This window comes from Podarcis vaucheri (assembly GCF_965113315.1).
Source record: "Podarcis vaucheri genome assembly, chromosome: 2".
Lineage (NCBI taxonomy): Eukaryota > Metazoa > Chordata > Lepidosauria > Squamata > Lacertidae > Podarcis > Podarcis vaucheri.
This window is the reverse complement of record NC_138760.1, coordinates 630,567-653,432: the sequence shown is the minus strand read 5'-3', so window position 1 is coordinate 653,432 and position 22,866 is coordinate 630,567. Positions and strand designations below refer to the sequence as shown.

The window sequence follows — 22,866 nt, the reverse complement described above, 5'->3', positions numbered from 1 at the left end:
GTGGTGCCCAGAAGTGGACACAGTACTCCAGGTGAGGTCTGACCAGAGCAGAATACAGTGGCACTATTACCCCCCTTGATCTAGATGCTATACTCCTGTCAGGAGAAATGTCCTGTCAGGAGAACACTTCTTCTTCATTGTCATCTTTGCTTCCCTTTCTGCTTTTGTTGCTTGCAAGCTTGTATTTGAGCCGGCGGATGGGATCCATGATGCTCCTCAGAGCCACGTTGTCAAAGTCCTGGGCCAGGAGGAAGTTCCTCTCCACCAGGTCAGCTGCCTCCTGCCAGTTCCTGAAGCACGCAGGGCCCACCTGCTTAATCTCCTCCACTGCATTTGCAGCAATGACTTCTCCGTTTGGTTTCAACACCACCACCACTGGGGGGTTTGTCACAGAAAATCTCAATTCCAGTTCCCTGGAAGTTAATACAGAAAGAGAGATAAAGCTCCAAGGTTTTGAATAAAAGTTTGAAGTCTGGAAAACAATGGGTTTTGCTTGTTAGTTAGTTAGTTAGTTAGTTAGTTTCAAAACCGAATTGCTTGCATGATGATTGCTCATTTCCTTTGCCCAGCTACTAACTCTGAGCATATCTGCACATTATATATCATGGGAATGCCACCAAAAACCTCTGTGTCAAGTTCTTTTCCCCTGCAACATATAGGATCACTTACTCAGTATTGTGAAATCATCACGTTATGCATTTTCCCACCTTCAGTAGTGGGAACAGTGATCTCCTCTTGGGAAAGTGGACTGGCAGTGGGCCCAGGTGACTCTGAAGGTGAAGCCAAGTCAGGAGGCAAGGGTGGAGCTTCAGGGAGACAGAACAGGTTACGGAAAGGCACCCCATTGGGATGCTCCCTGGGGAGGACCCTCCTCCCCTGAGGACTTTTGGTATTCCAAGACTCTGACGTGGTTGGTCCTATTCTGCTGCATCCCGCCCAGCGGTTGTCCTTGAGCAACTCCCCCCCCCCACCTCGTCCTGATCTGCCCAGCGGCCCAGGGGTCTGCAACCCGCGGCTCCGGAGCCGCATGTGGCTCTTTTACACCTTAGCCGCGGCTCCGGGGCGGATACTAGCGAGGGGAGGAGGCGCATTGTGCGCCCCGACACTCCCCACTGTGGCAGGCGCTGTACTGGCTGTGACGTCGCATGGGGGCGGTGTGTGCATTAGTCACGCACCGTCCCGACGTCACCTTCCCGCCTGCTATCAGATCGCGGCTCCGGAGATATATTTGTTTTAAATGTCGCAATGGTTTTGCGGCTCCCAGGGTTTTTTTCTTCGAAAACGGGTCCAAGTGGCTCTTTTTGTCTTAAAGGTTGCAGACCCCTGGCCCAGCCTATCCACACCTCCCGAAAACACAGTCCGAGGCATGAAGGTATTTCAGGGAGAAGCTACCCCTTGCAATTCAACAGTTCACCACATGGGTGTGCTGCACAACCATGCAGCAGCTCCTGGCAAAGGTCATAGAATCATAGAATCTTAGAGTTGGAAGGGACCCAAGGGTCATCTAGCCCAACCCCTGGCAATGCATAAACTATGCAAATATGCTTCTGGTGACTCACTTTGAATTTGGCCATTGTCTAAGCTGTCTAAGCACTGGAATCCCTACCTCCTGAATTCATCCTGGAAGGGCAAAAACAACCATCTCTTGGGCATGGTCTTCAGAAACTTGTCTTGCTTCTCCTCAGTCTCATCCAGTGAGACAAAGACCAGGACCAGCTGGGATGCTCTCTCCACATAAAATTCATCTGTGAGCCTCACAAAAAAATCTTTCAGGATGGGTGCAAACTCTTGGCATCGAAGGCATTCACCAGAGCCAAAATACAGAAGCATAATCTTGTTCTCCAAAGCTCGGGTTAGCTCACGTTCCAGCTCCAACTTATCCTTGTCCTTGTTGTTCACAATCAGGGTCTTGTTGGTAAAAATGGCAGCCATGGCTTTAGACTGATTGTTGTGCTAATGGTGCCATACACCAATTTTAAGACTGAAAAGGAACAATAAGGCAGTATCAGGGAAATTATTCTTTTTTTAGCTTCATCATGCATTCATAGAATTTATTTTTATTGAATTATTGATTCAAGTATGCAGGGTGGGGTGGGGGAGTGTTAGAATGGACTGTACTACTTCAGACTACAGGTGGGGAAGGCATAAAAAATATAGGTGGTGTAAAAAAAAGAGATCTGCACATAATAAAAACAAAATGGTTCCCCACATTCTACTACTGCCCAGCTCTGCCATTAGTTGTGAGGCCCCAAAATTAAGCAGAATGAACAGAATGTTGGACAGAGTTGACAAAAGGCCAGCTTCAAATCCCTGCTCAGCTATGAAGCAAAATGGGAGACTTAGGGTCACTTTCTGTCTAACCTACCTCTGATGGCAGCTAGCGAGGCTAGCCAAGGAGCAATAAATGGCTATTGCCCTTACCAGAAACCATTTCATGGCAAGCAATAGATATTGGTGTGACTTGGAAAGCACTACACAGACCTCCTCTGGCAAATCATTCCATTTGGAACTAGGTTTTCCCACAAAGATCTTGAGAAATAAGGCATTTCCGTTCAGGCTGGGGCTTTGCCAAGACTCCAGCAGTGACAACAACTACAAGAACAAAAAAACATTATTAAAGGTCTAGAGGGATCTTAAGAAAGTCTTGGGAATGCAATCTAGTCTGTACATGTTAATGATACAGTCAGATTGTTGTACCTTCCAGGTGTCACGTAGTGTCCTCCCAAGGATGGGGACTCCAGTCTTCTTCTAAGTAAAGAATACATCAATGTGGAGGGGAATCCTGGAGATAAAAATCACACAGAAACACTGTTTTGAGCTATCTCGCTTGCCAGAAGAACTCAGAGGCTGTGGAAAATAACGAGGATTAACATCAGAATGACTTATGTGAACTATCGGGAAAGATTATGAAAAGAAGTAGAAGTATGAGATGATCAGATCTCCCCCCCCCCGACCTCAGAGCATGGTGAAGTCCCCCTGAAAAATTATAATTTGGCATAATATTTTGACTGTTTGATTATTAAATAATATGTATAATTCGGAATATATGATGAGGTTTGATTGGATTGTTAAAATGGATATATATATATATATGCAGGTTTTGGTGTCTTCGGGTGTCTTCCCGTGTAAGAGTCGGGGTGTCTGGGCGACGTTTCGACGAGGTCTCACTCGTCATCTTCAGGCTGGTGCTTTCGGCTTCTTGTTACTGGAACAGAGCAGAATCTGGTGTTTGAGTTCCTATAAATACTGTTGAGGGGTGTGGTGTATAGCCTCCAACGTTCTGGGCAGAGAGGAAGTTCCTAGATTAGTGTGCCTTTTCTTCTTTTGTTCCTTAATTACTTGAGGGATATCTTGAGTGATTTCATGAGTGATATTCTGAATACCACTGGGTGGGTCATTAAGTGTAGATTAGTTGCTAAAGCTTTCGTGTCTTGACCTCTTGAGCTTGTGAAGAGTTTTTCTGAGAAGATGGCTGTGCTGCATTTAGTTGTGCTCTGGCTTGGCTTCGTGTATAGGGGCGAGCTGTGATTTTGTGCCTTGTGCCAGCCAGATCTGTGTAGGGATTGCAGGGGGGTGCAGCATCCGGAGGTGCCACTATAGTTTGGCTACTGGATGGAGTCTGTAATATGTCTGTGGAGAGGGTCTGGGTTTGGGTCTGGTGTGGTTGATTGGTGACGGCGTTCTGTGTGCCTCTGGTTCTGGTGTCGGTTTTTGTGGGGAGGGCTAATTTCCAGATGTCTGGCAGGCGGGACGTGTCGTCACGCTTGTTCATGTTGTGAGGGTGTTTCTCTATCTCGATGGCTTCCATGATTATTCTCTTGTGGTGATGTTCCATGTTAAAGAGCAATTTGGAATCTGCAAAATTAATTTCGTGTCCTGTTTCTTTCATGTGTTGGAAAAGAGAGGAAGTTTTTTCTTCTTTTTTGACGGCATTCTTGTGTTCTGCGATACGTGCATTTATTCGTCTGTTTGTTTGTCCAATGTACGTGGCTGGGCAGACTTTGCAGGGTATTTCATAGACCCCTTGGTTTTCCAGCTGGATTTTGTCTTTTGGCACCAGAACCAGAGGCACACAGAACGCCGTCACCAATCAACCACACCAGACCCAAACCCAGACCCTCTCCACAGACATATTACAGACTCCATCCAGTAGCCAAACTATAGTGGCACCTCCGGATGCTGCACCCCCCTGCAATCCCTACACAGATCTGGCTGGCACAAGGCACAAAATCACAGCTCGCCCCTATACACGAAGCCAAGCCAGAGCACAACTAAATGCAGCACAGCCATCTTCTCAGAAAAACTCTTCACAAGCTCAAGAGGTCAAGACACGAAAGCTTTAGCAACTAATCTACACTTAATGACCCACCCAGTGGTATTCAGAATATCACTCATGAAATCACTCAAGATATCCCTCAAGTAATTAAGGAACAAAAGAAGAAAAGGCACACTAATCTAGGAACTTCCTCTCTGCCCAGAACGTTAGAGGCTATACACCACACCCCTCAACAGTATTTATAGGAACTCAAACACCAGATTCTGCTCTGTTCCAGTAACAAGAAGCCGAAAGCACCAGCCTGAAGATGACGAGTGAGACCTCGTCGAAACGTCGCCCAGACACCCCGACTCTTACACGGGAAGACACCCGAAGACACCAAAACCTGCATTCCTGTACCCGTGAAAATCTACGAAAGCAAATATATATATATATATATATATATATATATATATATATATATATATATGCTTTCGTAGATTTTCACGGGTACAGGAATGCAGGTTTTGGTGTCTTCGGGTGTCTTCCCGTGTAAGAGTCGGGGTGTCTGTGCGACGTTTCGACGAGGTCTCACTCGTCATCTTCAGGCTGGTGCTTTCGGCTTCTTGTTACTGGAAGCCGAAAGCACCAGCCTGAAGATGACGAGTGAGACCTCGTCGAAACGTCGCACAGACACCCCGACTCTTACACGGGAAGACACCCGAAGACACCAAAACCTGCATATATATATATATATATATATATATATATATATATATATATATATGTATATGTATATGTATATATGTATACATCAATGTGATACAGTTCCATTTTTCTCACCTTGAAGACATCTCCATGCCCAGAATAAGAAGCCAGAGTTCTCACATTGTTCAGTGTTTTGTATCATTAGAAACCTCCTTCTGTCATTCCTTGTGCAGCTGAGATCCTCCTCTTCACATTTCAGTGTGACACTACCCTTGCCTTGCTGCTAGTTTGGATCACTGACGTGCATGACCTTTTATGCTGGATTTCACCTCCCTCCCTATTAATAGAATCCACAGCCAGTACCTTAATCTTCTTAAAGCAGACCTTTGGAGATAATATGACCCATGCACTGCTTGCCAGAAATCTGTTCGTTGTACTGATAGCTTCCTGGGCAGGTGATAATCCTGATCAAGTAAAAGAAAAAGAGTTACTTGATTGTGCTCTCTGTGTCATCCTATAATATTGTTTTTTCACAAGTGTGCACAGCTATGGTGACTTGTTGGCAAACAAATACATGTAGTAATTAAATTATTTCTACTCCACATTTCCATAAGATGTCCAAGGCAGCCTAAAACCCTTAAAGCTAATAAAATTAGAATACAAAAAACTGAGGTAAAAGATAAAAGATGATAAGGCAGGTAAAATACAAGACTGAACAACAAAAAATTGAAACACCCTGTGTGTGTCAAACGAAACATACAATCAGGGGAAAAAATAAAAGATTACCACAGCCCAAACATCTTTCTAAAGTAGAAAGGTTTTCACATGGCAGTGGAAGGTCACCAGGGGGAGTGAGAAACGTGGGCCTTCCAAAGCAAGGAGCTTCACAGACTGAATGCAGACAAAGAGAAAGAAGGCTCTCTACCTCATACCAAAGCCCCACTTTAGATGTTGGTGGGAACATAAAGGATGACCTCCATTGCTCCTCTAAAATAAGTCTCAAAACAAAAAACATATTCTCCTACATTGTGTAAGAAGCATGTAAAAAAAAAATTAGCCCCCTGCCCAGCTCAAAACACCTAAATTATCCATAAAAATAATAAATAGCAAACCAAACACCAAAATATAAGGGCAGAGTAAAATATCTCATAGCAAAACATAGAAGGGAATAGAAGACTGCATTGAGCTCTGCAACGATCCCTCTGATTTGGTTCATACATTGTTTTAAACCAAATCATACCTAAGCACGAAAGAGCATGTAGCATTTACAGCAAAAATTGCATTTGCTTTGGGGGCCCTGCAAGCCATGTTTTGACTTGTTGTTCAGGCTCGTGGTTTGCTGCGCTCTAGAAGCCTGTTGGAGTTTGGTGTACATATCAGTGAAGTGATATATGTGCTGTGAACAAACCTGAGATCTTCAAATGAAGAGCAGTTGTTGTTTAGTTGTGTCCGACTCTTTGTGACCCCCTGGACCAGAGCACGGCAGGCACTCCTGCTTCCACTGCCTCCCGCAGTTTGGTCAAACTCATGCTGGCAGCTTCGAAAACACTGTCCCACCATCTCGTCCTCTGTCGTCCCCTTCTCCTTGTGCCCTCCATCTTTCCCAACATCAGGGTCTTTTCCAGGGAGTCTTCTCTTCTCCTGAGGTGGCCTAAGTCTTGGAGCCTCAGCTTCAGGATCTGTCCTTCCAGTGAGCACTCAGGGCTGATTTCCTTCAGGATGGAAAGGTTTGATCTTCTTGCAGTCCATGGGACTCTCAAGAGTCTCTTCCAGCACCATAATTCAAAAGCATCAGTATAATAATAATAATAATAATAATTTTATTATTTATACCCTGCCTCTTCAGCTGGGTTGCCCCAGTCACCCTGATAATAAAAAAGTACAGAAGTAAATAATTTGGTAAAACTGCTGGTTGAAATAATAAAAAAAACCTGAAGTTCCCCCCCTGGCAAACAAAACCATTATTAATACAAGCTTACATGTGGATGAGGTTAGCAAATGAAGGTCCGATACCAACTGACTGAAGATGGAGGAAAGTAAAGCCTAGGGAAACACACTTTAATGACAGCAAGTCATTATTCAAGAAGGAATCAGTGAGAGAAGAACAGGTTGCCTTCCTTTTTTTATATATAAAATTTCTATTGGTTTTACAAAGTTTTTATAAACACAAACAAACACACAAACAAACATGTATAATTTCGTATCCTTTTTTTCCCCTTAAACCTTACTTCGACGACTTCCCCATACCTCCCCTTTCTTCATTCCAATTTCCAAAATTATTTCAGCAAACTTGATTTTATCAAATTTTTCCCTTATTCTTTTCTTTTACTTAATCTTTTACAGCTGTAACCCCCATTTTTCCCTAAAACCTCAGCATTTTAACATTCATTAATTTTGCAATGTTTCTTAAGATAAATTTTGAATTTCTTCCAATCTTCTTCCGCCGTCTCTTTCCCCTGGTCACGGATTCTGCCGGTCATTTCAGCCAGTCCCATATAGTCCATCACTTTCATCTGCCATTCTTCCAGAGTGGGTAAATCTTGAGTCTTCCAGTGCTTTGCGATGAGTACTCTTGCTGCTGTAGTAGCATACATAAAAAAAATTCTATCCTTCTTTGGCACCAATTGTCCGACAATGCCCAAGAGAAAGGCCTTTGGTTTCTTAGGAAAAGTACATTTAAGTACCTTTTTCATTTCATTATATATCATTTCCCAGAAAGCCTTAATCTTCAGGCACATACACCAAAGGTGATAAAAAGTACCTTCAGTTTCTTTGCATTTCCAACACTTATTATCAGGCAAATGGTAAATTTTTGCTAGCTTGACTGGGGTCATGTACCACCTATAAATCATTTTCATAATATTTTCCTTTAAGGCATTACATGCCGTAAATTTCAAACCGGTGGTCCACAACTGTTCCCAGTCAGCAAACATAATGTTATGATCAATGTCCTGTGCCCACTTAATCATGGCTGATTTAACTGTTTCATCTTGTGTATTCCATTTCAGAACAAGTTATACATTCTAGACAAATTCTTAGCATTGGGTTCTAACAATTCTGCTTCTAATTTTGATTTTTCCACCTGGAAGCCAATTTTCCTGTCTTGTTTATAAACCTCCATTATTTGATAATAATGGAGCCAATCTCGTACTTTGGTCTTCAATTTCTCATCACTCTGTAATTTCAATTTATCACCCTCTTGTTCCAAAATTTCCCAATATTTTGGCCATTTAGCCTCCATATTGAGTTTTCTCACAGCTTTAGCCTCCATTGGCGACAACCATCTAGGGGTTTTGTTTTCCAACAAATCTTTATATCTGGTCCAGACATTATATAATGCTTTCCTAACAATATGGTTTTTAAAGGCTTTGTGCGCTTTAACCTTATCATACCATAGATATGCATGCCATCCAAATACGTTATTAAAACCTTCCAAGTCCAAGATATCTGTATTCTCGAGGAGCATCCACTCTTTCATCCAGCAGAACGCTGTTGATTCATAATACAGTTTTAAGTCCGGCAGGGCAAATCCCCCTCTTTCCTTTGAATCCGTTAAAATCTTAAATTTTATTCTGGGTTTTTTGCCCTGCCAGACAAATTTTGAAATGTCCTTCTTCCACCTCTTGAAACAGTCCATCTTGTCAAGGATTTGCAATGTTTGAAACAAAAATAACATTCTAGGCAATACATTCATCTTTATAACTGCAATTCGGCCTAACAAGGAAAGCTTCAAATTTGACCATATTTCTAAATCCTTTTTGACTTCTGTCCAACATTTCTCATAGTTATCTTTGAATAGATTCACATTCTTAGATGTCATATTAACCCCTAAATATTTCACCTTCTTAACCACTGTCAAGCCTGTCATTCTGTCATTCTGAAACTTCTCCCTTTCCATGACTGTTAAGTTTTTCTCCAAAACTTTAGTTTTTTGTTTATTCAGTTTAAATCTGGCAACTTGACCAAATTCTTGAATTAACTCTAAAACCCTTTTAGTACTAGTGTCTGGCTCTTGTAAAGTAAGTACTAAATCATCTGCGAAAGCCCTTAACTTATACTGTTTAGCTCCGACCTGAACCCCTTTAACCAGCTGGTCACTTCTAATCATATTTAGCAAAACCTCCAGGACTGATATAAAAAGTAATGGGGAGATTGGGCACCCCTGTCGTGTCCCTTTTTCTATTTTAAATTCCTCAGTTATCACATTATTTACAATTAACTTAGCCTTTTGTTCAGAGTATATTGCACCCAAACCATTCTCAAATCTTTGGCCTACCCCCATCCCATGTAGATTCTTCTTCATAAAACTCCAAGAAATATTGTCAAAGGCTTTCTCCGCGTCCACAAATATCAGAACTGCTTTAGTGTTTATGTTCACCTCTAATAATTCCAAAATGTCTATTATGTTCCTCACATTGTCTGATAAATGCCTTCTTGGGAGAAAACCTGCTTGGTCCTTATGAATCTCATCCGCCAATACTTTTTTCAGTCATTTTACCAAAATATCTGCAAAAATTTTGTAATCCACATTAAGTAAAGATATAGGGCGGTAGTTTTTAAGCTGAGTCTTTTCAGTCTCTGTTTTCGGTATGAGTGTAATATACGCTTCTTGAACAGGTTGCCTTCCTGTCTATTGCTGCCACTGCCCCCCCTCCAGGTCAGGTAACTTATCACATGCATTATTGCCTTACTCCCACGTAACCAAGGTGTGTACTTTGGTTACCACTTGTGGTTTGTCCGGGGGGCGGGCAAACAACCCATGAGCCCTGGATTGGACATAACCCTAAGTCAAACACTGCTTAGCTCTGAGTAGCACAGCAACAGCAGCAGGACCTGGGTAGAAAATCATAGAATCATAGAATCATAGAGTTGGAAGAGACCACAAGGGCCATCGAGTCCAACCCCCTGCCAAGCAGGAAACACCATCAGAGCACTCCTGACATATGGTTGTCAAGCCTCTGCTTAAAGACCTCCAAAGTAGGAGACTCCACCACACTCCTTGGCAGCAAATTCCACTGTCGAACAGCTCTTACTGTCAGGAAGTTCTTCCTAATGTTTAGGTGGAATCTTCTTTCTTGTAGTTTGGATCCATTGCTCCGTGTCCGCTTCTCTGGAGCAGTAGAAAACAACCTTTCTCCCTCCTCTATGTGACATCCTTTTATATATTTGAACATGGCTATCATATCACCCCTTAACCTCCTCTTCTCCAGGCTAAACATGCCCAGCTCCCTTAGCCGTTCCTCATAAGGCATCGTTTCCAGGCCTTTGACCATTTTGGTTGCCCTCTTCTGGACACGTTCCAGTTTGTCAGTGTCCTTCTTGAATTGTGGTGCCCAGAAGTGGACACAGTACTCCAGGTGTGGTCTGACCAGAGCAGAATACAGTGGCACTATTACTTCCCTTGATCTAGATGCTATACTCCTATTGATGCAGCCCAGAATTGCATTGGCTTTTTTAGCTGCCGCGTCACACTGTTGGCTCATGTCAAGTTTGTGGTCAACCAAGACTCCTAGATCCTTTTCACATGTACTGCTCTCAAGCCAGGTGTCACCCATCTTGTATTTGTGCCTCTCATTTTTTTTGCCCAAGTGCAATACTTTACATTTCTCCCTGTTAAAATTCATCTTGTTTGTTTTTGCCCAGTTCTCTAATCTGTCAAGGTCGTTTTGAAGTGTGATCCTGTCCTCTGGGGTGTTAGCCACCCCTCCCAGTTTGGTGTCATCTGCAAATTTGATCAGGATGCCCTTGAGTCCATCATCCAAGTCGTTGATAAAGATGTTGAATAAGACAGAACCCTGTGGCACCCCACTAGTCACTCTTCTCCAGGATGAAGAGGAACCATTGATGAGCACCCTTTGGGTTCGGTCAGTCAGCCAGTTACAAATCCACTGAGTGGTAGCATAGTCAAGACCGCATTTTACCAGCTTCTTTACAAGAATATCATGGGGCACCTTGTCAAATGCTTTGCTGAAATCAAGGTAGGCTACATCCACTGCGTTCCCTTCATCTACCAGGCTTGTAATTCTGTCAAAAAACGAGATCAGGTTAGTCTGACATGACTTATTTTTCAGAAATCCATGCTGACTATTGGTGATCACAGCATTCCTTTCTAGGTGCTCACAGACTGTTTGCTTAATGATCTGCTCCAGAATCTTCCCTGCTATTGATGTCAGACTGACTGGGCGGTAATTATTTGGGTCCTCTCTTTTCCCCTTTTTGAAAATAGGAACAACATTTGCCCTCCTCCAGTTTGCCGGGACTTCGCCTGTTCTCCAGGAATTCTCAAAGATGACTGCCAGTGGTTCTGAGATCACATCTGCCAGTTCTTTTAATACTCTTGGATGCAGTTCATCTGGCCCTGGAGACTTGAATACATCTAATCTAGCCAAATATTCTTGTACTATCTCCTTAGTTATTCTGGGCTGTGTTTCCTTTGCTGAATCATTTGCTTCAAATTCTTCAGGTCGGGCATTGTCTTCTTTATCGGAGAAGACTGAGGCAAAGAAGGCATTGAGGAGTTCAGCCCTTTCTGTGTCCCCTGTTTGCATTTCACCATCTTCTCCTCTGAGTGACCCCACTGTTTCTTTGTTCTTCCTTTTGCTACGAACATACCCATAAAAGCCTTTTTTGTTGCTTTTAACCTCTCTAGCAAGCCTGAGTTCATTCTGTGCTTTAGCTTTTCTGACTTTGTGTCTACACGTGCTGGCTATTTGTTTGAATTCCTCTTTGGTGGTTTCCCCCCTTTTCCATTTTTTGTACACATCCTTTTTTAATCTTAATTCAGTTAAAAGTTCTTTAGATAGCCACCCTGGTTTCTTTAGGCACCTTCCATGTTTTCGTCTCATTGGTATTGCCTGACGTTGTGCTTTTACTATCTCCGTCTTAACAAACTCCCAGCCATCATGAACTCCCTTTCCTTTTAGTATTGCTGTCCATGGGATCTCACCCAGCACTTCCCTAAGTTTTATGAAGTCGGCTTTCTTAAAGTCAAGAAATTGAGTCCTAGTATGCTTGGCTGCTACTGTCCGCTGTATAGTAAACTTCAGAAGAGCATGATCACTCGCGCCTAATGATCCTTCCACATCTACCCCACTAACCAGGTCATCAACATTGGTTAGGACCAGGTCTAAAATGGCTGTTCCTCTTGTTGCTTCTCCCACTTTCTGGACAATGAAGTTGTCTGCAAGGCCAGTGAGGAATCTGTTTGACCTTATGCTCTTGGCTGAGTTTGACGTCCAACAAATATCCGGGTAATTGAAGTCCCCCATTACTACTATCTCCCTTCCTTTTGCATGCTTGGCCATCTGTTCCAGGAAGGCATCATCTATGTCCTCCGTTTGGCTTGGGGATCTATAGTAAACTCCCACAATGAGGTCTCTGTTATTCTTCTCTCCCTTAATTTTGACCCAAATGCTCTCACTTTGGCTTTGAGGTTCTAAATCTTGGATCTCTTCACAGGTATACACACCCCTGACATATAACGCCACTCCTCCTCCTTTCTTGTCTGGTCTGTTTCTCTGAAATAGATTGTATCCCTCCATTATTACATTCCAATCGTGGGACTTATCCCACCAGGTTTCAGTGATGCCTATTATGTCATATTTAGTTTGCTGTACCAAGAGCTCAAGCTCATCTTGTTTATTTCCCATGCTTTGCGCATTCCCCCGTGTCTCTTATTTAAGGATTTTTTCCTCCCTCCACTAGGTCCGCGTGCTGTTTGCTCCATTTGGTCTATGACATTTGGATGATCATCTTCATTAATTGAAGTCCATTAATCAAGAAAGTGGATGGATTATTATTTTTTGTGAATATCCACATGCTCACTTGTTCATCCACACTTAGCCATGAATTGGGAAACTGAGTCACACAATGGATCAAAATCTGGGAATTTCTTAATATGCCAGATAATTGGGAATTTGCTTGGCATACAACAATGTGTGTTATCCTCAGAACCAAATTCAAGAATAGCTGGAAAGGATGTTTTTACTATTAGTGTTATCTTTATTATTATTATTTTATTACTGTATCACTGTATTTTCTTCTTGTACATTATTCTTGTAAATCACTTTGTAATATTATGTTATGGTAAGTGATTTGTATTCAAGAAACTAAATAACCTGTTAGTGTCTTGTAATATGACTCTCTCTCTGTCTGTGTAGCTCTTGACTCACTTGATGCTACAGGAAACCCTCCCCCAGCGAACAGTTCATGTGAGTTCTCTAACAATAGGGTTCAGACAATACTATCAGATTCAGGAGTAATTCTGCTGATCTGGAAGTAGAGGAAAGGTCACTGGAACATCATGTACACAACAATTTCCATCATGATAGAAAGAGAAATTGAACATAATGTCCTATCAAGGTTTTGCAGCTGAACAATTTGTACCGATTAATTTATGAGAGAAAATATGTCTCTCAAATAAATCTACATTGCCCACTGGTTTTGAAAACAAATGCTTCTTCAAAAAATAATACTAACCAGAGGCGCTTCATTTTGAATAGCTGTTACATCTTCTAGAACATTGTGACTTTTAACACACAACAAATATTCCTCTTCTTTACATATGCCACAGTTCTATTTGTAATAATAAAAGGAAGTAACTTCAAGCAACACTACTTAATAGTGTTTCCTCACAAATCCTGTCTTAAGGGCACATTCAAGATATGAACATGGTGTGAGCCTGTGACCCAGATTCAGGAATTAAGTAGTTCTAATAACAAGAGTAGTCAAAATCCAAATCCAGATAATGCAATCAAGTAACTTGCCAGACAGGAGATAAACAACGCACTCGGATTTCTGTTGTAGACCACCTTTTCTGTGATGTATGTATGATGTTTCTAGGGGTGGTCTTAGACTCCAGGGCGGGCAATTTATAATGTCTATATAAGGGTGGGCACACCTTTGTTCTGGGTCCTCCTCCTCTCTCCTGCGTGTGGGGGAGCACCCTGTTGCAACAGTTAATAATGATCAGGCTTACTAGCTGCTTTTCTTCTCAATATTCTCTGGTTGGTCTCTGTTATTTTCTCCTACCGATAGAGAACCTACAAAAGGACTCTATATGGGCTCTTGGGTACCCCATAAGGGAGAAGGAGCAGTTTTTTTACTTATATCAGTTCTTTACCTGTATTAGAAATAATTTGGACAATAAATCTCCTATTGAAGTACTATGGCCATCTATTTTCATGAAAACAAATCAGTTGCAGATATCAGTGAGGAAGACAGCATAATCAGTTTGCCTCCAGTAATAGTCTACATTAGCAATTAGCATAGAAGTCATGACATTTAAGTACCTATGTGCAGTATTACAGGCACCAAAAAACTACCTTTTAATTTGGCAAATTATGGACAGACCAGCCATTCACTATGGGGCAAAATGATTAATTTGACTGATCTGATCCATGGTTTTTATTGCACTGTGAGCCATGACAGTTATACATACCCGCCAACATTTCTCCAATGAAAATAAGGATGCCCTATTCCAGTGTTTCCCAACCTTTTTTGGGCAAAGGCACACTTGTTTCATGGAAAAAATCTCGAGGCACACCACCATTAGAAAATGTTTTAAAAATTAACTCTGTGCCTATATTGACTATATATAAAGTAATTCTCTTTAATAGGAATCAAATAAACACAAAGAAAGTATTTTACATTGTCTGGTTTTGTTTTTAACAGAAATGATTGTGCGTGTTTTTGGTACTCAGATACCTGTTGGAGCACCCCTCCTGCTATGTGCCAGGCTGGCAGCTAAGATTTATGGAGGGGTCCCTCCTCCTGGTCCCACTCCTGTGCAGTGTGTGTGTGTGTGTGTGTGTGTGTGAGAGAGAGAGAGAGAGAGAGAGAGAGATTTTTATTTCTCTGCATTTTATTTTATATATTTTGTTATTAAGAAGATAATAAAAACTGAGGTATAAAAATGTCAGAATAAATGAATAAATACAAATCTTGAAGCTTGTCATTCTAAAACTTAAAATGGTCACTTTTTCCAATAGAACAATTCTTTCCACTCTTACTGTTTACTATTTACTGATCTAATGAAAATTCTCTCTGCTAATGAACAACCAAATGTCTCAAGAAGTACAATACAATGTATTCACCTCTCTTTTAGACCTCACAGTATATGAAGGGTTAGTAATCTATACCGTGTCCAGTTTAGAGTACCCTGCCGCTTCTTCACCATAGATCCAACATGTATACAATCCGTACAACTGCATACATGAATAGTTCAGGTGTACACTTGTAGTTATTAAAATATAACATTCAACTCACACCAACTGCATATCTTTATGCGCAACAGTGGAACTGTACAAAAATGATCAACGGCACACTTTCAGACAAACGTATACGCACGTATACACAGCTTGGAACGTTCAGCTTAACGTGTGAACAAGGTTCCAATGCGGAGATATCACGTGGTGCACACTCCGCGCAGTCCCAAAACTGCTAAGCAGCAGGCTGCCCTCTCTTGAGAGCCCTTGCCGTGGGATAATAATAATTGCTGGAGCCAGACAAGAGGCTCCACCAGCGGTATCTGAGAGCGGGAGGCATCGGCAAATCCTCCAGCGGCCATTACCCGCCCTTACAGCCGTCGGTGCGGAATTAAAATGGCTCCGCCGCCTCCCTCCAATAAGCACGCGGCGGAGGACGTTGCGAAGCCAGATCCTTCAACACCGGGAGCGAGGCCAATCAGCCCACGCTCTTAGGGACGAAGCGAGTGATTGGCTCGTTCCTTCAGAGGCAAAGGGAGCGCAGCGTCTCACGGCGGGGACCCTCCGAACCAACGTACCTTTTGGGAGGCCCGCGCATGCGAACGACCACGCCCCCCCTCGCGTGCATGGAGACACCTGAGCAGCCATGTGATCCCAGGAGGCGAAATGTTGGCGGCGCGAACGCCTTTCTTGGGCATGCGCGTCGCTAAAGGAGGGCTTGGGCTTCGCGCGCGCGAAGGGAGCCTCAGTGGCAGGCGCAGTGGAGGGAGGTTTGAATTCAAATTCTATATGAACCGTGTTGCCTGCGGTTAAGACAGTGTTTCCCAACCTTTTTTGGACTCGCCCGCCTCCCTCCAGGCAACATCTCGCGGCACACCAGGCAACATCTCACGGCACACTGGTGTACCGCGGAACACCGGTTGGGAAACACTGCCCTATTCAACAACAATATACTCCACTCATCTGACTGGGTTGCCCACTGTAGGTGGCTTCCAACATACATAAAAACACAATAAACCATTTTTAAAAACTTTGCTGTACAGGTCTGCCCTCATATGTCTTTTAAAGGTTGTATAGTTACTTATCTCCTTGGCTCAGGAGTCACTGCATACTCCCCCCCCCCCCCAATTCTGGGGTCAAATGAGAAACTGTGACGGCTTCTGTAAATCCAGGACTGTGCCTGGAAAATTGAGACACTTGGAGGGTCTAAGTTATTTGGATCACGGATTATGCTGTTTTCAAGTCACATTTTAATCAATGTTTTATATATATGTTTTATATTTGCTGTTAGCTGCCCTGAGCCCGGTTTTTAAATCAAAATCAAAATTTATTATTATTATTATTATCCAGCAGTAATATCATTTTCTCTTAACTATTAAGTAAATTTAATGCTTTGTTAAAGTCAGAACTGGAAAATGGACATGACTGCCAACCTATGAGTTGGGTTTATATATCTGCTCAGTGCTGAAGAGCACAGGATGACCTTGGACAAATTATTTGATTAACATTTCTCAGTTATTGAGGATAAAATGAGACATCCCATATGCATTCACTTGTGTTTGCTAGGAGGGAAGAATTTATCCACACATGGGATCCCATTATGATCCTATCAGCTGCACTGGGTTCTTCGCTCCCTCATCATCTAGCAGCAGCCATTTGATTGTCTGTGCTGGAAGATCAGTTCCCAGAAGGCTCCTCTGGTCCCTGGACTATGTAAGCCACTCTGTGGGCCTCTTTGATTACGGAGCAGAGTTAAAATCCTGTAAATATGTAATACAGTGGTACCTCGGGTTACATATGCTTCAGGTTACATACTCTGCTAACCCAGAAATAGTGCTTCAGGTTAAGAACTTTGCTTCAGGATGAGAACAGAAATCATGCTCTGGCAGCGCGGCGGCAGCGGGAGGCCCCATTAGCTAAAGTGGTGCTTCAGGTTAATAACAATTTCAGGTTAAGTACGGACCTCCGGAACGAATTAAATACTTAACCCGAGGTACCACTGTACACAGAAATTTGTTTTTCTTAACTGTGGATTATCAACAAACTGCATTACTTCTCTATGAGAGAAGTAACCCTTACTTGCTCCTGTATTTTGAATGCATACTCTGTTTACTTTTTACTACTTAGAAAAGCTGCCTTCCCCTGTATATGCAGCGGGGACTTGTGCTTGCTCAAACAATTTCTAATCATCTCCTGAAACATGAATTCTCCATTAAAAGTACCAACAGGTGGCAATGTTATGACCAACTATGAATCATAGAATCATAGAGTTGGAATAGACCACAAGGGCCATCGAGTCCAAACCCCTGCCAAGCAGGAAACACTATGATCTTTCTATAGGCCTGCATTAGATGTTTAATAGCCTGGAGTCTGGCTTATGAACTTTGCTTTCATAGACTTGAATCGGATAAGGCGGCCTACTGAAGTTAAAGTCATGTTCAAATACAGTACCTATGTCCAAAATGTAAGCAATATAACTTGAAACGGATTTCTCTTGTCGGAAGCAAATTTATGTAAGCGTTGACATGAAATTCTTTAGATTAGTAGCTTTAAGCCTTTTCAGACCTGCCATAAATGCCCAGGGAGGCCTTTCTTATCCCCCCCCCCCGCCGATATTTAAGAGAGGTGCTGCTGCAGCCCAGCTTAGATGGGGCTAAGCCCAGCGGCTGACTGCAGCCCTCCAGCTGAAGAGAGGGCTTCAGACGAGAGCAGACGTAAGAGAAAAGCAAGAGAACTGTCGAGTTGGAAGGGATCCCAACGGTCATCTAGTCCAACCCCCTGCAACTCACTGGGAGTCTGGAGTGCAAGCCTGCAGAGGCCAGGGCGGGAAGCGGGCCGCTTTCTGTCAGTTCGAGGGGGGGGGAGGTGTCTGTCGGGACAATAACCAAAACCACCCAGTCAGTTATCGAAAGAGTTGCGCTTGTGCGAGAGACAGACGGACCAGGAAGGCCGCACAACATTCCCGAGCGAGGTTCCTCCGCCGCCTTCGCAGCCCCTCCCATCGCCAAAGCTGAGCAGGAACCCCGCCCCCTCTTTCCGCCGCCTTCCCAGCATCCTCGCCTTCCGCCCTCCCCCGTTTTCTCTAGGCCTCCCGGGCTCGATGTCTCGGGGCGGGGCTTTCGCCTCCAGGCCCCGCCCCCGGGCCCTCCGGTGGAGTCGAGGGGCGGCGCTTCCTCTGAAGCGGCCGTCGGAGAGACGGACGGACGGGCGGAAGGTGGAAGAAGCCTCGCGAGCGAGCGAGCGGTGGGCGGTGGCGGCGCGAGGTACGGGAGCTGGTGCGTTGCCTTGACGACGGGGGCGCTGCCCTCGCCACGGTTCCTGAGGGGGCGGGGGGCGCCGTGCCATTGCCTGGCAGCGGAGGGGGAGAGCGGCGGGGAGGGGCGCGCGAGAAATGGGGCTCGGAGGGTCGCGGGAGGAAGCCTGGCGAGAAGCCCCCCCCCCCCGGAGCCGCGGGCTGGGTGGGGTGCCATCCCGGTGCCCCATAGGGATGTCATTTTACTGTATTGTAAAACTGCCTGTATAAATGAACCCTGGCACACGATGCATCCATGGCCACTGAAAAGACTAGCCAAACGGACAGAAGACGAGACAGGATAGCAAGAGGGAGCTAGCCAGCCAACATCTTGAGAGGTCCTGTGCTAGGAGAATGTCAGGAAATGCCATTGCATGCATATAATATGCCAGAAGAATCCGTCTGACCACTGCGGGAATCAGAATGCTGGACCAAATAGACATTTGATTCAATCCAGGAAGGCTCATCTTCCATACTTGCAGAAAAAAGATGAAAAATATTTCTAAAATCACCTGTTCCAGGTCTGATCACCAATAAACCAAGAATCAAGCTGATGCTCATATTTCTACGCAGGCACGTTTTTACCAGAAGGTAATATTTACAACAGAACCAAACTGGTGCTGGTTATGACTCAGATGTATCATACCTGCTTTTAGTCACTACACTTTAAAAGGGGGAGAGGAGGAGAAAAACAAATCCAGAGAGCATGTTGGATAGCAACGCATACAACTAGATACAACAAAGAGTCCAGAATTTATGACATAAGGAAAAGTTGGTGGAACTGTGCTTGTTTAGCTTAGAGAAATGAAGATTAAAGCACTACATGATATCAGTTGACAAATATCTAGACTGCAATAAAGATCACATGGAGCTGTTCACCTGAGTCACAAGGAAAGGGCAAGACTCAAGTTGAGACACAGCAGATTTAGGCAGGATAACAGAAAAAGCTTTTGAAACTTAAGCACAGTTAGGTGATGTAGGGAATTTTGAGAGTCATAACCACCCACCCAAAATGTTTTTGACAAGAGATGAGCAGACAGAGGAATCCCTGCAAATTCAGTAGACAATCTGCAAGGCACTGAAGGCCAGTCTTCAAATCCCTCCAGGTGATAATAATAATAATAATAAATTTTATTTATATCCCACCCTCCCCAGCCGAAGCCGGGCTCAGGGCGGCTAACAACACTAAAATAGTGCAACATTATAAAAACATCATAAGAATTAATTAAAATCAAAATTGATGGCAACCATAAACTAAAGTATTGTAAAGATTGCCAAAGGAGGGAGTCAGGCTGTGCCCTAACCAAAGGCCTGGTGGAACAGCTCTGTCTTGCAGGCCCTGCGGAAAGATGTCAAGTCCTGCAGGGCCCTTGTCTCTTGTGACAGAGCGTTCCACCAGGTTGGAGCCGCAGCCGAAAAAGCCCTGGCTCTAGTTGAGGCCAGCCTAACCTCTCTGTGGCCTGGGACCTTCAAGATGTTTTTATTTGAGGACTGTAAGTTCCTCTGTGGGGCATACCAGGAGAGGCGGTCCCGTAGATACGAGGGTCCTAGGCCGTATAGGGCTTTGAAGGTTAAAACCAGCACCTTAAACCTGATCCTGTACTCCACCGGGAGCCAGTGATGTGGTTATCTCAGTCCTAAATTCACACTCACCAGTTCATCACATAAAAAGAGCGTGGGGAGAAAGCTCACCATGCTTATATTGTCACACATTATGCTAAAGCAGCCATAAGTTATGTTAAATCAGTACACACAGTTAAGTCTCACGGCAACCTTCAGTGCCATCAACCTAGGAAGATACCTGACTAGACTTTCCAAAACTTAAAATAGTTTGACTAAGCTGGCAGTTGGCAAAGGAATCTCAACATGTCAAAACATTTTCTTACCCTAAGGCTACTGCCTTCCACAGATAACATGCCACCAAACACTGTCTCCTGAAGCTCTATTCCCAAGGCACTCTTTTTGAGGGATTCCCAAAGCCGACAGTAAACCTGGCAAGATCTTTAAGTCCTCTTCCTAATGTTGCCAACTGTCCAGAAAAAAGAGTGGGGGCGGGCTTATTTCTAGCCTTCTCTTGTGAAGAAATGAAATGGGGAAGCCACTTTCCTTGCTCAGTCGAGAGAGCATGAAACTCTTAAGAGATTCTTAATCCCACAGTCACGGTGTTGAGCCTCACATTGTGTGAAAGATTCTTGCACTGCAGGAGGAGGTTGGATTTAGGTGAGCCTTGTGGTCCCTCCCAGTTCTACAATTCTATGAAATAAACTTCTATCTAGAAATGAAGCGGCCCTGTGGGCGAAAGGGGCAGCCCAGCTGAAACAGGCATTGCTGCTGGAGGTTTGCTTTCATGCGACCCTCTTCTGTGCATGACATGGAGAGCTATATCTGAACCTATTACCAATTAATCTCTCTTTGCACAGAATTGTTAATTTTCTGACAGGGCATTTAAAATTTAGTTTCTAAAGTTGAAGTTTTTGTACATGGAATTAAACATTTTCTTCCAGTCTCTGTGGGAGACTGGTTATTAACTTTGAATACAGAAGCCAGTGTGGTCAAACTCTAATATAATAAAGATCAAACATGGATTGCCAAATTGAGGAATAGGAAATAATACATGGATTTACCAACCCAGATGAATAGGGCATGTGTGATTATTGACAGCAATAGGCCTGTGTGTTATATTTTTATCCTGCCCCTTCTATAAAGAGCTCAGCGTGGTGTGTATAGGGGTTATCTTATTTTATCCTTGTAACAGCCCTATGACATAAACCGGGTCAAGAGTTTGTGACTGGCCCTGTATCACTCATAGCTTCATGACTACAGAGGAGTATGATCTTGGGTTTTCCCTGCCTGTGTCCAACTATCTGGCTGCTACATTACATTGACTTCTTGACTAGTGACTGTACAAAGCACAACCTTATTAACTCTGTGTAGGGCTGTATGTACACTACACCCCCCCCCAAAAAAAAATGTGCCAGGAAAAATTCTGCTTGTAGAATGAATTGTAGGGATCAAATATATAAAACATTGGACTGCTTTGTAGAGTTGTTTTACTCCCTTAAACCCCCAACCCCCAAGGGTGATTGGAGGGACCTCAGTTCACCCTGATTTCACTGAGTGGGTCAAGAAGATCCTTAGCAGAGCTATAAGAGCTGAGGTGGACTGAGGTGTGCCAGAGGCTGCTGCCAGAAGTGCCTGGACAGCCGTTTAAATGAAGCCTTGAAGTCTCTTCCTCACACTCTTCTAGTCCTGCTTCATAGATGCTATAGGGCATCATCCCCTTCAAGACTCTCAAAGAAAAAGCCTGGATTGTGAGTAGGGGCATGCTTCTGAAAACTTGGTTTGGGAGTTAACATACCACAGATGTGAAAAGAAGGGAAAGGCAGTTCTTGAAGCCCAAGAGCTGGCAAACTGGCTTGCAGGATGTCATCCTGGTGATGATAGAGCTCCCATCATCCACAATCCAGGAGGAGGAAAGGCTTAATGATCTGATGATCTTTTGTGTAAGGATAACACAGACATTTTAGTCCTTACTTTGGACAGAGAGGATGGCAAATGGTCCAAGGTTGGGCTTTTTACATCTTAACTATAGGTGTAGCTGTTTTAGAAGTAGTTCAAGGGGTTGGTTCTGTTCCTCAGAAAGACTTTGATCTTAGAGTAGTTCAGGAGATTCTCCCCAAATCCCGGGGGCAAAACCAAATTACACCTTTCCTTGTGGCACTCAGCAATACTCTCATTGTGGAATTGGAAACAAGGGGGAGAAAAATATATGAATGAATAAGGAGACTTACAACAGAAAATGTTACGTGTTACCTGCTTCAAGATGCCATTCATGAATTTACTTGTTGCTGTTGAACTTTGAGCATGGTGGTGACAGTTCTCTGTGGGATCAGGGCAACAAGAAAGCAGATACCTACTGCCTCATGCAACCTGTACAAGGCATTTGGGCATCACACACAACTTTTATAGTTGCAGAATGAATTGCATTTCCTGAATACTGTAAATTGGTGTAGTGAGTTTTTGCTTCTAAGACTGGAATTTTAAAAGAATTTGGCAAGAAGTGGAATTCCAGAGAAGAAAGGGAATATTAGATTTTATTGTTGATGCAAGAAGGAATAGCAACTATGCGAGAAAACACTGGGAACCCTTTTGGGATAGTAAAACCTTGTTTCCTAACCATTGGAAGACTGCCTTGTGCCCTTGAGTTTTAAGAGTCTTGCATGTAACTACTGTATTCTGCATATAGTGCCCACTGCAGTTTTGACGGGAGCAGCTGGTGTGGTGGGAGGGTGCTACTGAGTTGTCCTCCTGACACTGACTGGTGTAGCTGCAGCTTACCAGGAGGGTGGGGCAGGGCAGAGGTGAGGTGAGGTCAGTGCTTATGGGTGCAATGACAAGAGTGCAAG

The 22,866-nt window shown here is 43.6% G+C and overlaps 2 protein-coding genes across 9 annotated transcripts in view; one reads left to right on the top strand and one right to left on the bottom strand.

Moving 5' to 3' along the window:
* Window positions 1–109: 109 nt before the first annotated feature.
* On the bottom strand, window positions 110–22,420 carry NXNL1 (nucleoredoxin like 1). 6 transcript variants are annotated; one of them, XM_082209048.1, is made up of 6 exons: window positions 20,347–22,420; window positions 5,327–5,427; window positions 2,698–2,847; window positions 2,366–2,592; window positions 1,607–1,981; window positions 110–413 (listed from the first exon to the last, which is right to left on the bottom strand). In XM_082209048.1, exons 5-6 carry the CDS (start codon window positions 1,930–1,932, stop codon window positions 116–118), a joined length of 624 nt encoding a protein of 207 aa, XP_082065174.1. In that variant the 5' UTR covers window positions 1,933–1,981; window positions 2,366–2,592; window positions 2,698–2,847; window positions 5,327–5,427; window positions 20,347–22,420; the 3' UTR covers window positions 110–115. The 6 variants fall into 6 exon arrangements, with proteins under 6 accessions (XP_082065174.1, XP_082065173.1, XP_082065176.1 ...); XM_082209047.1 differs by lacking the exon at window positions 20,347–22,420 and adding an exon at window positions 6,372–6,471; XM_082209050.1 differs by lacking the exon at window positions 20,347–22,420 and having other exon boundaries at window positions 2,422–2,592.
* The window catches only part of SLC27A1 (solute carrier family 27 member 1), a 57,567-nt gene continuing 52,994 nt past the window's right edge, over window positions 18,294–22,866 (top strand). Inside the window, exon 1 of one of the 3 annotated variants that reach the window (XM_082208319.1) lies at window positions 18,294–18,443. Coding sequence is in view for 1 of the 3 variants with exons in the window: in XM_082208317.1 (XP_082064443.1) it covers window positions 19,014–19,051 (38 nt within the window). In the remaining 2 variants the exon portion in view is untranslated. Of the gene's footprint in view, window positions 18,444–18,598; window positions 19,052–22,866 lie in introns of those variants that run through there. The other 2 variants (XM_082208318.1, XM_082208317.1) reach the window with 2 other exon arrangements.